The following is a 12,419-nucleotide window of genomic DNA, read 5'->3' on the forward strand; positions in this document are numbered from 1 at the left end:
CATCATAACCACGCTCGCCTTGGACCCAAAGAAGCTGAAGATGTTCCGCATGAGCACCAGCAGACCAAACCTCCACTACGAAGTGCGTTTTAAATCCGACGCAGGAGACCACTACGACGACTTCATCAAATTTCTCAAATCCATCCACGCCCGTCGTGCTGCAAATCCTGAGCGCGCCTCTCAACTAGCATCCCAGAACCAGCGCTCAGACAACGTCCCAGGTATCATCTACACGCTATTCCGCAAAGACTGCGAGTCCCTCGCTGCACGTCTCCGTTCAGACGGCATAGGCGCAAAACCTTACCACGCCGGCCTCTCCGTCTCGGACCGTGCAGACGCGCTATCAGGCTGGGTAGCCAACAAAGCCGGGTACGACGTTGTAGTCGCAACCACAGCCTTCGGCATGGGCATCGACAAAGAAAACGTACGTTTCGTAGTACACTGGCAGATCCCCAAATCCTTCGAAGGTTTCTACCAAGAAGCCGGTCGCGCAGGCCGAGACGGCAAAGCATCGATTTGCATCTTATACTACGGCCGCGAAGACCGCGATCGAGCTGCGCATTCGCTGTCGAGGGATATTGCTCGTCAGCCTAAAGCAGGAGCGGGATTACAGGCTCAACAGCAGCAGATGACGCATCGAGCGAAGAGTTTAGAGGCACTAGTGGGTTACTGTGAGACGACGAGTAAATGTCGACATAAGCTCATTGCCAAGTACTTTGCGGATGAGGAGACGCCAGAGTGTGACTTTGCGTGTGATTGGTGTAAGGATGCGGAGGCGTTGGTGAGGAGGAAGGAGGGCGGGTTGGCGAGTGAGGAGTGGTGTAGTACGCAGAGGGAGGCGGGGAGGTATGATATTGATGAGTATGATTGAGGTGCTGTATACACGGGGAACGAGTATGGGGTTTGGACGAGCATTAGTAGGCGTTGGGATATATCAGCATGTTAACATCTGTAGTTCGTTGTATCTCATGGTTCATTCATCGTGACTTCATCTACGGTCTGGCTTACTGCCGCCGACATACATCAACGCTGCCACACGCATCCCTCTGTGGGTATCTACCACCTGCACCACCTCAACGCCACCCCATGCATTCTCATAAGCATCTACAGTCCTCAACAAGCCTCGGCTTCTATCCGACAATCAAAGCCGCGCTGGGCACCATACCCGCCTCCTTGAGCGTCATGCCAAAGTCACTCCGATCGTATATCTTCTTGGGGAAGTTGGTCGTGAAAGTCGACACAGTCATGCCATCCTGCTCCAGCGCATGCGCGACCTCGAACAGCGTAGTCTCAACCGGGAAGTTCTTCATGACCCTTCCACTGGGTGTCTGCAGCGCCAGACGCGCCTCGGTGTATGCGCTCGCAGGCTTGCTGGTAGTAGGACCGGAGGATGTAGCGAGGGGCGCCTGGACAGGAGCGGGAGGAGGAGCCTGACCGGCGCGCTTCGCCTTCTCGATCTCAGCTTTACGCTTGCGCTCCTGCTTGTCGGCTTCGAGCTTGGCTAGGACGCGTTTCCTTGCGTCTTCGTCTGCCTTCTTCTCAGCGCGCTTGGCGGCGGCTTCCTTTAAGCGCTCCTTCTTTTGTAGCTCTTCGCGGAGATCTTGCGACTCCTTTGTGGCCTTCATGCGGATCTGCTCGTTCCTCTTGTGGTCTTCTTTGTCTTGCTCCGACTGCGTTGCGCGCTTGGCGGCGAGCTTCTCGCGTAGTTCTTGGAGGCGCTGGGCCTTTTGTTCTTCTGTGAGGGGCGCGATCTCCTCGGTGGACTCTGAGAACTGCTCGTGGCCGGTCTTCTCGCCGTGGAATTGGGCTTGGTTGACAGAGCGGAATCTCTTGCCGCACTCATCGCAGACGAGCGACTTGGCTTCTTCGCCGGGCTGGAGGGCAGGTGGCTCGTCTGAGGCGCTGGCGGCGGCGGCGGTGGCTTGCTCTTGCTTGATCTCATCGACGGACTTGTCCTGGTTGGTCTCGAGCCAATCGATGGCAGACTGGAGGCCACCGGTGGCTTTGACGGCGAGCTCTGCGCGTTCGCGGGGGAAGCCCATGTCGATGAGGGTATCTAGATCTCCGGCCATGGTGAATGCGGCGGTGGTGACGGTCGTATATGGGAAGTTGTGGGTTGTTCGGTGATGGAGCCGGGCGTTTGGATCGCGCAGGTTGTAGTTTAGTAGCGGATCAAAGTGAGAAGTGAGTGTAGTGGAGGAGTCTAGCTTTATACGTGGGATGTGGGTGTAAGGCGGTAGCGGTGGAACCACAGAGAAGGTGGACCGTGGATGAGGCGCGTGAGATCCTCGGATGGTTGTCTTGGTACAGTGATCTTCACTATGAATATGTTTGTTGGCTACGTCTGTCACTGCAGCCTATTTCCGCGAGAGGAGTGATGGTTGTCGTCGCCTTGGGAGTGTCTACGTGGGTGGGCACTAGAGGCAGCTCGCGATCGAGAATCAAGAGGCGTCGCTGCACGTCATAGCAACTTGTCCTTACCATCTGCCTTCCTCTCCCTACTATCCGCACCCACCCCAATCCACACCCGCTGCGATACCCACACCGTTTGCGCACCCCATCTCCAGATTACTCAGCTTCTCAATACATTATACGCGCCCGTCTCTCTGCCCCTGGTTCCCGAGGTTCGTCGCGACCCTGCCTAGGTACCCCGTAACCGCGGATCCGATTACCAACCCTGGAAGACACGACCACCACCCCATACCCGCAACCCACACGCGCCCGCCATGTCCGTCGAGCTCGACCCCGTAGAGCTTGGTTTCAAGCGTAAGCTTCGTTCGTGGCATTGAGCCGGCAAACATACTGAGATGGCTAGGACCCTTCCAGCACGAGGTGTCGCAGACCCTCCGCTTGAAGAACCCGCACTCTGACCCCATTGCTTTCAAGGTAAGCACGCTTCTCGTGGATTTCTGCGAGGTCATGTGGAATTTGGACATGCAGCTGACACACATAAGGTGAAAACAACGGCTCCCAAGCAGTACGGCGCCCGCGATACCTCTCCCCACAACCACTGATGACGGGTTTAGATACTGTGTAAGGCCGAACAGCGGACGCATCGAGCCTGGGAAAGATGTTGAAGTTCAGAGTATGCATACCCTCTATGCGCGCACCCACAGGTCTACAGCAAACTAACGCATGCGCCCAGTTCTCCTCCAAGCCATGAAAGAAGACCCACCGCCAGATGCGAAGTGCCGCGACAAGTTCCTCGTGCAATCTGTCCTCGTCACCGCCGACAAGGAGTTCACCAACGTTGGGTCTTTGGTACGTCATAGTATTCGGATATTAGGATTGGATGCGTGCTAATAGTTACTTGTAGTGGTCGCACATCGAGCAGACCGCCAAGTCTTCCATCCAAGAGAAGAAGATCAGAGTCCTCTTCCTCGCACCCGACGATGCCTCCAGCGCAACTCCTGCGAGAACCAACGGCGTTAGCCGCGATTCGATGCTTTCCTCTCCATCACCCGAGGCCGTGACTCCTCAGCGCGGCGTGTCCGACGCTTCTGGCCCTGTCTCCGTTCCCTCGGAGCGCCCATCAGGAAGCAAAGACTTGGGCGAAATCAGGAACGAGACCTACAACCCCGCATCGAGTGGTAATATGGGGTCGAGCTTCAGCTCTGCTGCTGGAACTGTCGCTAGTGCCATGCCATCTTCAAGCGATGTGGAGGCTCAGCTTGCTGAAGCCAAGGCCCAGATTGCGCGATTGACACAGCAGGTCAGCGAGGCCACTGGTCTTCGCCAGCGAAAGACAGGATCCGCCCAAGACTCGAAGCAAGGAGTCGCGACGTCCATGGACACACGGCAAGCCCCCGCTGGCGGTGTGTCTGTCCAGATCACAGCCCTTCTGTGCCTCATCAGCTTCCTGATTGCTTATTTCCTCTTCTGAGCGTCTTCCCACAATACCTGGCCCACGACAGCCAGTGAAGCACCGTGCGCCAACCGCGACCCCGGATCCACCTTGTGCGGAGACGGCGCGAAGTTGGGCGACATCTTTCAACACACGGAGATGAGGAGATAGGGCGGTGGTTTGGCGCTGGACGACAGGGTGGACAGGTACTTTTCTCTTTCATGTGGGTATCTCTTGCTTGGATGGAACTGGGGCTGTTTGTTGGTTACACATACGAAGTGGCAGCTGCTAGGGAGGCATGACCACATTTGTGTGCAAGCGTCCATGTATCAACAGCTACATAATTCGGAGTTGCAAAGTTGCGAAATTGTTTAACAAAAATAATGTCTACGTATATCTGTATTAGCTTGTGCCTTGACCGTGTCGCGTGAGAGGTGGGTGTCTAGTCGCGGCGATGTTCGCAAGCGCACGAGCCAATAGCAAGATGCGACATCTCCGTCATCGCAGTTGTGGGGTTGGGATTTGAGCAGCACAAAGTGCGAGCAAACTTGTGGAGTGACGGTTCCCAACGTCACATGCCTGCAGTTGCGAGACGGTAGATAGTGCCAATCCCGTGGTCAGAACGCACAGTCAAAAGCGGGTCGGAGCATGCCCGAAGTCGCCGCGGGCGAGCGATAGCTGCGAGTGATGACTGGTAAATTTCAAGGCCAAGACAAGATAAAACACGCGCCTTCTCTTTGACTCCGACAAAGCCCTATAATCTCACCCCAAATCAACTCCAGCAGACAAGATGTGTGGCATATTCGCGTGCCATAAGTAAGTCACACCTCTTGCGCGCTCGATAATGTCGAATTGGCTCTCGTTCAGACGTGTTGCGATTGTGTTGGTTAAATACTGACCCTCCAAAAAGGCACCCCGATGTGCAGACCTTTAAACCAACAGCCCTGAAGGTAAGTTTCGACTGTATCCACTGCGTATGAGCATACACTAACGAATTGTAGATGGGAAAGGCCGTTCGGTGCGTGATTCCTCGAAACCCCTCCATTCAGCGACTACACCACGAGAACCTCCATACTGACTAATAGATCAGCCATCGAGGTCCAGATTGGTGTAAGCATCTTTTATGACGCTTTATGCGCCAACAATTACGATAATTGACACTGTACAGCTGGTAACCATGTTGCGAACAACACCAGTGAGTAACTCTGAGAGCACTCAGTCTCACACAGTACTAAAGACAGACAGTCCTGGTTCACGAGCGCTTGAGTATTGTCGGTGTCGGTAAGAAATCACAAGCCATATATTACTTTTGGCGGAAGCTTACGTGTGTCAGAGTCTGGCGCTCAGCCGCTTGTCAACGATGAGGGAACCGTTTCCCTCGCCGTCAACGGCGAGATCTACAACCACCGAATCCTCCGCAAGTCCCTCAAGAACCCGTACAACTTCAAGACACACTCAGATTGCGAGGTCATCATTCCTCTGGTAATATTGGGCACACTTCTTGTATGGGATAGAGGCTGACGCATGGCAGTATCTCGAACATGACATCGATGCTCCCCGGAAACTCGACGGCATGTTCTCTTGGGTCCTTCACGACAAGGCTCAAGATCGTGTCATCGCAGCACGCGACCCGATCGGTATCACTACCTTCTACATGGGCCGATCCAGCACAGCACCAGGCGCGGTTTTCTTCGCTTCCGAGCTGAAATGCTTACACCCCGTCTGCGACAACATCATCTCCTTCCCTCCCGGGCACGTCTACGACTCGAAGACGGATTCGCTCACGCGATACTACGACCCCAAGTGGCTGGTCGAGCCCGAGAACATCCCTACACAACCCGTAAACTACAAGGAATTGAGGGCATCGTTTGAGCGATCAGTGCGGAAACGCATGATGGCGGAAGTTCCCTTTGGTGTACTTCTCTCTGGTGGTCTTGACTCGAGTCTGGTCGCTTCAATTGCGCAGCGGGAAACCCTGCGCTTGAACGAGCTCACAAGGAAGAAGGCTGCGGCATCTTCTGGAAACGCCAGCGAGCAACAGAACCAACTTGTTGGTATCGACGACTCCAACGAGCTTCAGACAGATCTCCTTCTGGGACAGCTCAACTCCTTCTCGATTGGTCTGCCCAACGCACCCGATGCCATCGCTGCGCAGGAGGTAGCCAACTTCCTTGGAACCAAGCACCACACATTCACCTTCACCATTGAGGATGGCCTCAACGCACTCACAGATGTCATCTTCCATCTTGAGACTTTCGACGTAACGACCATCCGCGCCTCAACACCCATGTTCTTGCTGAGCAGAAAGATCAAGGCTATGGGAGTTAAGATGGTGCTCTCAGGAGAAGGAAGTGACGAGATCTTCGGTGGATACCTCTACTTCCACAACGCGCCTGACAAGGCAGCTTTCCACCAAGAATGCATTCGCCGTGTCAAGAACCTCCACCTTGCCGACTGCCTTCGCGCCAACAAGTCAACATCCGCCTGGGGTGTCGAGGCGCGTGTGCCTTTCTTGGACAAGGACTTCCTCAACACCGCCATGAACATCGATCCCGCCGACAAGCTGATTGACCGTGAAGCCGGCCGTATCGAGAAGTACATCCTGCGCAAGGCTTTCGATACCACCGACGAGCCAGAGACGGAACCATACCTCCCTGAGAAGATCCTCTGGAGACAGAAGGAGCAATTCTCCGATGGTGTTGGCTACGGATGGATTGACGCGCTCAAGGACACTGCTGAACTCCACGTTACCGATGAGATGATGAAGAACCCGAAGCCGGAGTGGGGTAACGATATCCCGGATACCAAGGAGGCGTACTGGTACAGGTGTATGTTCGACGAGCACTTCCCCAGCTACTGCGCCGACACCGTCATGCGATGGACGCCTACCTGGAGCAACCAGACGGATCCTTCTGGACGGTAAGTCTTCCCTTTTGAGATCCGATCAATACAAGAGACTAATATGATGTAGTGCCATCGGCGTTCACGAGCAGAAGTACGCTCATGCTAAGTAGACTGTTCTTTCGGTATGAGTGGGCAAGGCTGGTATGGTAGAAACTACGGATCTCATTCTCAGGTCTCTTATGGCGCTTATAGACTGCTTAAGGGGAGATATACCCCACGGGAAATCTGTCAAAGGGTTCGGTCTTTAGCACACTAATGCACCATGTTGCGTGAAATTGATAATCGCAGAGCATGATGCATTTGTTGACGTTCCGAAGAAGTAGCCATGTCTCACGATGTGGGACAAGTTTACGCCAAACAGGTGGTTTATCATTACTTCTGTCATGCATGCAACTCGTTCTATCGAAGTCATACGTTTCCTTGAGCATCTCATCGTAGAGATCACGCGCGCGCTGCGCATGTTCCACGTAGCCTTGAATTTCATTAGGACGAAGTGTATTCAAGGTAAAGGTGTGTATATACAATCGTCTGATTTGCCAGGGGAAGATGGAAGCCGGCTTGGTGCCACTCGCCCACGGCTGGATCAACAAGAAGGTCCCGACAGATGATGTAGGCCTCCTTGCGACTACCAAACTTCCAGAGATCGACTACTCGCAAGTACTCGTTCCTGTACACATCAGACAAGAAAAGACTGAACACCTATCTCCTCCAAGTATACATTGCCATAGAGTTCTGTCAACTTTAGCTTGCATACTTATGTATTCGGCAAAGCACTTGTTCGTTTGTCTCTTTGCATGAGATATGTACATCTGGTCGATGGGGCTGAAGGGGGCGATCATCCTCTGGTAGGGACGACATAGCGCTTGCGCTTTACCCAGGTAGTCGCGTGGGGTGCTCAGGTGCGAATCGTGAGTTGTATCGCACTGCGCGTCTTACGCGAATGAGTTGTAGGCTGATCATGAGTAGACGAAGTGTATTCCCGACAGCTTCACAAAAACAAGTCGCTTCCGGGGGCCACAATGGAGGTGGGTGCGCACTAGGACATGTTGATGTCAAGTTTCAAGATTGATATGCCAAATCTATTCTCATAATACAACATTACCTCGCCGCCGGCGCCCAAACATACGTTCATCTTTTTTTCGACTGGGTATCGTAGACCAGTGATACAAATACATACACACAAACTTTTGGAGCAGATCATACCGTCGCTCTGCGGTAGATATCAAAACGCCAGACGTATCCAATACAGATCATTTTTACAAACACAGCTGAGCGCATCACGCCTCGAGGGCAGAAGATGCCTCGCCGTTGCCGAAAACGCGGAATTGGATGAAGATGGTTATGTCTTCGACCATTGTGCCGAGGGAGCCGATGAGCCAGGGGAGGTTGGTGAGTATGTACTCCTTCTCCTGCGAGTGGAAGATAATCTATGAGATGTTAGTCCTGGTAACTCCAAAAAAGCGTAGAAACGGCTTAGACTTACACCTGCGCCATACGTAGCATTGCCCAAAAGACTCAACATGAAGAAGAGCAGCGACAAGCCCTCGCAAGATTTCTCCCTCTGGTTCTTGATAATCTGAGGAATGCGCGCTCCAAGATAAGCCACCGCGCTTGCGTATCCCAAGATCATAGCGCCAACAGGGTTATCTGTGGTGTCCTCCGTATTATGCTGAGGCTGCGGAACCCATACACCAGTCTTCCACGCGATAGCCCAGCCTGCAGCACCAACGACACAGACACCCACGATGCTCAGCGCATTCTTAACCCACTCGCTTGAGCCATCGCCCACATCCGGAATCGTAGGCAGAGAACTCGCGCGCCGCCTGCGACTAGCCGCGGAATCGCGCCTGTGGCTTCCCGGCAGGCCGACGTTGCTGCTATCGCGTCGGCCCAGCAGGGGCGCCTCAACGCTGTTTGTAGACTGCACGGAGGTCTTGCGCTCGGCGCGGCGCGAGTTCTTCAAGTTGTAGTATACGCATTGCGAGATGAGGACGAGGTCTGCGAAGCAGAAGTAGATTGCGAGGGCGATGACGGTGGGGACGAGACCGGCCCAGAGGGCGCCGGCAAGGTTGGTTATGTCGCCGACGAACCAGACGACGAGGAACGCGAGGGAGATGCCATCAGCGGAGGATGACTTGTAGTTTTCGATTAGTTGCGGGACCTGCGCGGTGTGTTAGGATGCGATTTGATGATGTATGCCCAGGTGATGTCGCGTGCTGCAGCTCCAGTCGCAGTTCTATGAATAGCGCAGGTGGTATCAGAGATACATGAACATTGCAGGACGACGTGTCAAGGTCCCTGTACGTCCGCGAAAGCATAGGAAATGAAGAACAACAACGTCGTCGTATCAAGTTGTTTACTCACCAACAGAAAGATCCACGAAGCCAGCGAGATTGAGCCGAAGACACCGGAAAGCGCCTCGTGAGTTGTCAGCGACACGCTGTGCGACATGACAGCTGCGAGCATGGTTGCGTTGCGTGATGACGGACAACGGGGGTTGGACGGGTAAGGGTGCAGCCCACACAGCGCGTGCGGCTACAGGTAATAATGATTTCTTGCTTCTGGTACTCCGTACAAGGGCATGCAAAGAAATCGCAGGGCTTGATGACGCACGTCCAAGACGGAGAGAATGCCGTAACTAGCCTGTCCAGCCGAGGGAGCCGCGAAATGGGGCCGCTGCAGAAACGGATTTAGAAGCAGCAAAAGTTGTAAAGATTGGCGGGTTGGACGAATGGGAAGGGAGGTTTTGCTAAGGTACGATGCGCGTCGAGCAATGCAGCGGGATGTCGGACTAAAAAAGCAGAGGGGGGCTAGTAGAGCAGTAAAAGACTACTAGTCTCTCGGGTCATCTGTGTGCAAATCTCCCTGGTGTTTCTGTTGAGGGACAGAATTTTTGTTCGAGCTGTCAAGCCTTTGGGGCGCATATGCAGGGCAGTGAAAGGTCCCGGGCGCTTTCTATAAAAAACGTCTGTACTTCCACAACTGATGCAGTGCGTTTGGGGGCGCGTTGAAGTACCGTGATACAGTATACGATGGCCAGACACGGAATGAGGACAAAAAGCCTTCGTTACCTGCGTACCTAGGTACGAATGCTCACTGTGCAACGTCAACCCATGGTTGGTTATGCAAAACCTTCGAAGCAAGATTGACTCAATGACTGTGACTGACCACCGTTTTGTATGGCCAGTGCTAGTGAGATGCCGCCCCTGTGAAGGGTCTGGACCGGGGTGAGGTTTTAAAATAACGTCTCACGTGACTATGCCCAGGTGCCTCGCAAGGAAGAGAGTGAGGCCGGGCCTAAACCCTTTCCTGAGGTCTCCCTCTTGATCACCTGGCACCTTCACTGGCTTCCGGCTAACATTCGCTACACTATTCTCTTGTCTCTACCCGTTCACTCGTTTGATCCATCCACATAGCTCATAGGCGACGAGATTCACCTGTATCGCCCTTAATATAACCTTGGCTGTTCGTGAAACGCGCGTCAGTCAGCTCCATCGTAAAAACGCTGCCAGTCCACCTGCTACCAACAACAACCGCCCACCATGTTGCCCAAGGCCTGGCTCTCCGTTTTTGTCTTGACTGTCGCATCGTCGGCCTTTACCCTCGAGGATCTACACATGGACGGCATCAACCAGTACCTCCACCAGGGCAAGAGGCAAGACGCCGAAGGCACTGGCGGCTCATCACCATCCGCCACGCCCGCGCCATCCTCCGCCGCACCTCCAGCGTCCTCCGCCGCACCACCTGCCACATCGTCGGCCGCACCTCCAGCAACATCCGCGACTCCCGAGCCAGAACCCTCAACCACCAACAACCCACCGCCGTCCAACGATCCCACATCCGACGCTCCCGCACCTTCGACTACCGCTGCCGCACCCACTTCCGATGGCGGTAACAACAACAATAATAACAACAACAACGACGCTTCAACAACCGCGGCGGGCACGAGTCGCACTGGTGGAGGTGGCGGCGCCGCCAACTCACCAACGGCCACCGAAGATGGTAGCTCTTCCGTACGAACGACCGCGATTGTCAGGACTTCCGCTCTCTTCTCCACCTCGGTGTTCGAGTATACCACAACTCTCGACACAACCTTGAGCGATGGCAGAGTAACCAAAGCGACCTCGACAGGCACCAGCACTTCCGTCTCCTCCACCGGTGAAGCCGTCGTCACCGACCCGCCCACCGCACAAGCAGGTGACAGCGACAACGGCGGTGGCATCAGCGACTCCAACAAGAAGGTTATCGGAGGTGTTGTCGGTGGCGTAGGCGGTGCCCTCCTCCTTGGCGGCATCGCCCTCGTCTTCTGGCGCATGAAGAAGCGCCAAGCACGTGTTCACGAGGATGACGACGACCTCATGGCCGGCACCGGCTCAGCTCTCGGTGACAAGCCCCAGAACGGCACCGGTTCATCGCCCTTCCAGTCGAACCTGGAGCAGTACCACAACCCAGGAGGACGCCCCAACGCAGCTGCCAACTTCTAGGCGAAGCGCAGCCCGACCAAAGTACATAGGCCCATTCGGGCCCATTACGATACCAACGACTATCTGCGGAATTTGTCTGAGCTAGAAGCGATTTTGAGAGACGACAGCACGGCGGAGGATGTATATATTTGCAATCGCGGCTATAATGCACGAATGGCTTCTCTGTGAGTTTGCATTCCAGGCGCTGATTCCGCGATGTTAGATTCGTGTATACCGTCACCATCGTGGTCAGTCAGTCCCACAAGGACGGCGCACAGTGTAGATTTAGACGTATACATTACGTTGAAGAAGAGGCACCACACCAACCACTTTCGTCCGATCACTCCCATCATCCTGTCTGTGTACGTTGCGCTTTGCATCGTCACACCTGTTTTACGTCAGTTGTAATAGAGCGTCATTGTCTTTCTTGTTTGTTTTAGCATAGTCATACCCCAATCCATAGCGCGAAATATCGAAATCAACATAGCCATCACGTGTCTACTGTCTGATTCCTTCTATTACATCACCATCTCCATGCACTCCTTTTCTCCCTCACACTCGAACAAGGCCATTCTTCTGCCCGCCTCGTCCTTCTTACGTGTGCAGCATGCACATGTTTATGCGTTGCCAGGGGTCGAGTCAAGGATCGTGTTTCAGCACCGTCGCAAGCAACCAACGTGTCGACTTGCCCAAACAAGCTTTGTGACCGCTGGGCCCCAAACTCGTTTGGCGTGAGATAATGCATGTTCGGCGCTTCCACGCCATGTGGAGGCGTTTGGCGTTGGGGGCAGTAGGTTATACTTAGATGCGGTTGGCCCCGGGTGGGTGTTTGGAACGGGGATTTGCGTCTTTTGCTCTCTGGAGAGATTGCGATATTTACATTCGTTTGGTGCGATTGAGTCGATTATTTTCAAAGGCTGTGCCTGCATACGTTCGGAGGATATTGGCGATTGTGGTATTGAGGTTTTACGCGCGAGGTTGATTCACGCACGGCACTTTTCGTCTTTCACGCACGACAAATATTCAGCAGCGGCAACGATTCACGCCCGTCAGATCTTACTACACCGGCATCTTTCAGCACCGGCAAGATACACGCCCGGCAAACTTTCACGCACGGCAAGAGCTTTCACGCACGGCAAGAGCTTTCACGCCCGGCAAACTTTCACGCACGGCAAGAGCTTTCACGCACGGCAAGAGCTTTCACGCAC

General features: G+C 54.2%; 5 protein-coding genes across 5 annotated transcripts; 4 read left to right on the forward strand and 1 right to left on the reverse strand.

Moving 5' to 3' along the window:
- Positions 1 to 1,130: 1,130 nt before the first annotated feature.
- J4E84_007520 (uncharacterized protein) lies at positions 1,131 to 2,072 on the reverse strand (the record flags this gene model as incomplete). Its single annotated transcript, XM_049390103.1, has 1 exon — positions 1,131 to 2,072. The coding sequence occupies one exon, from the start codon at positions 2,070 to 2,072 to the stop codon at positions 1,131 to 1,133; it is 942 nt and encodes a 313-aa protein (XP_049242403.1).
- A 654-nt stretch (positions 2,073 to 2,726) lies between these two features.
- Positions 2,727 to 3,014, forward strand: J4E84_007521 (uncharacterized protein; the record flags this gene model as incomplete). The annotated part of the gene is made up of 3 exons (XM_049390104.1): positions 2,727 to 2,766; positions 2,816 to 2,886; positions 2,955 to 3,014. 3 exons carry the CDS (start codon positions 2,727 to 2,729, stop codon positions 3,012 to 3,014), a joined length of 171 nt encoding a protein of 56 aa, XP_049242404.1.
- Positions 3,015 to 3,159: 145 nt separating this feature from the next.
- J4E84_007522 (uncharacterized protein) lies at positions 3,160 to 3,883 on the forward strand (the record flags this gene model as incomplete). Its single annotated transcript, XM_049390105.1, has 2 exons — positions 3,160 to 3,261; positions 3,317 to 3,883. The coding sequence occupies 2 exons, from the start codon at positions 3,160 to 3,162 to the stop codon at positions 3,881 to 3,883; spliced, it is 669 nt and encodes a 222-aa protein (XP_049242405.1).
- Positions 3,884 to 5,021: 1,138 nt separating this feature from the next.
- On the forward strand, positions 5,022 to 6,858 carry ASN2 (Asparagine synthetase; the record flags this gene model as incomplete). The annotated part of the gene is made up of 4 exons (XM_049390106.1): positions 5,022 to 5,039; positions 5,180 to 5,326; positions 5,376 to 6,763; positions 6,816 to 6,858. The coding sequence occupies 4 exons, from the start codon at positions 5,022 to 5,024 to the stop codon at positions 6,856 to 6,858; spliced, it is 1,596 nt and encodes a 531-aa protein (XP_049242406.1).
- Positions 6,859 to 10,290: 3,432 nt separating this feature from the next.
- J4E84_007524 (uncharacterized protein) lies at positions 10,291 to 11,232 on the forward strand (the record flags this gene model as incomplete). The annotated part of the gene is made up of 1 exon (XM_049390107.1): positions 10,291 to 11,232. The coding sequence occupies one exon, from the start codon at positions 10,291 to 10,293 to the stop codon at positions 11,230 to 11,232; it is 942 nt and encodes a 313-aa protein (XP_049242407.1).
- Positions 11,233 to 12,419: the final 1,187 nt, after the last annotated feature.

This window comes from Alternaria hordeiaustralica (genome assembly GCF_023758085.1).
Source record: "Alternaria hordeiaustralica strain BMP 2776 chromosome Unknown scaffold_16, whole genome shotgun sequence".
NCBI lineage: Eukaryota > Fungi > Ascomycota > Dothideomycetes > Pleosporales > Pleosporaceae > Alternaria > Alternaria hordeiaustralica.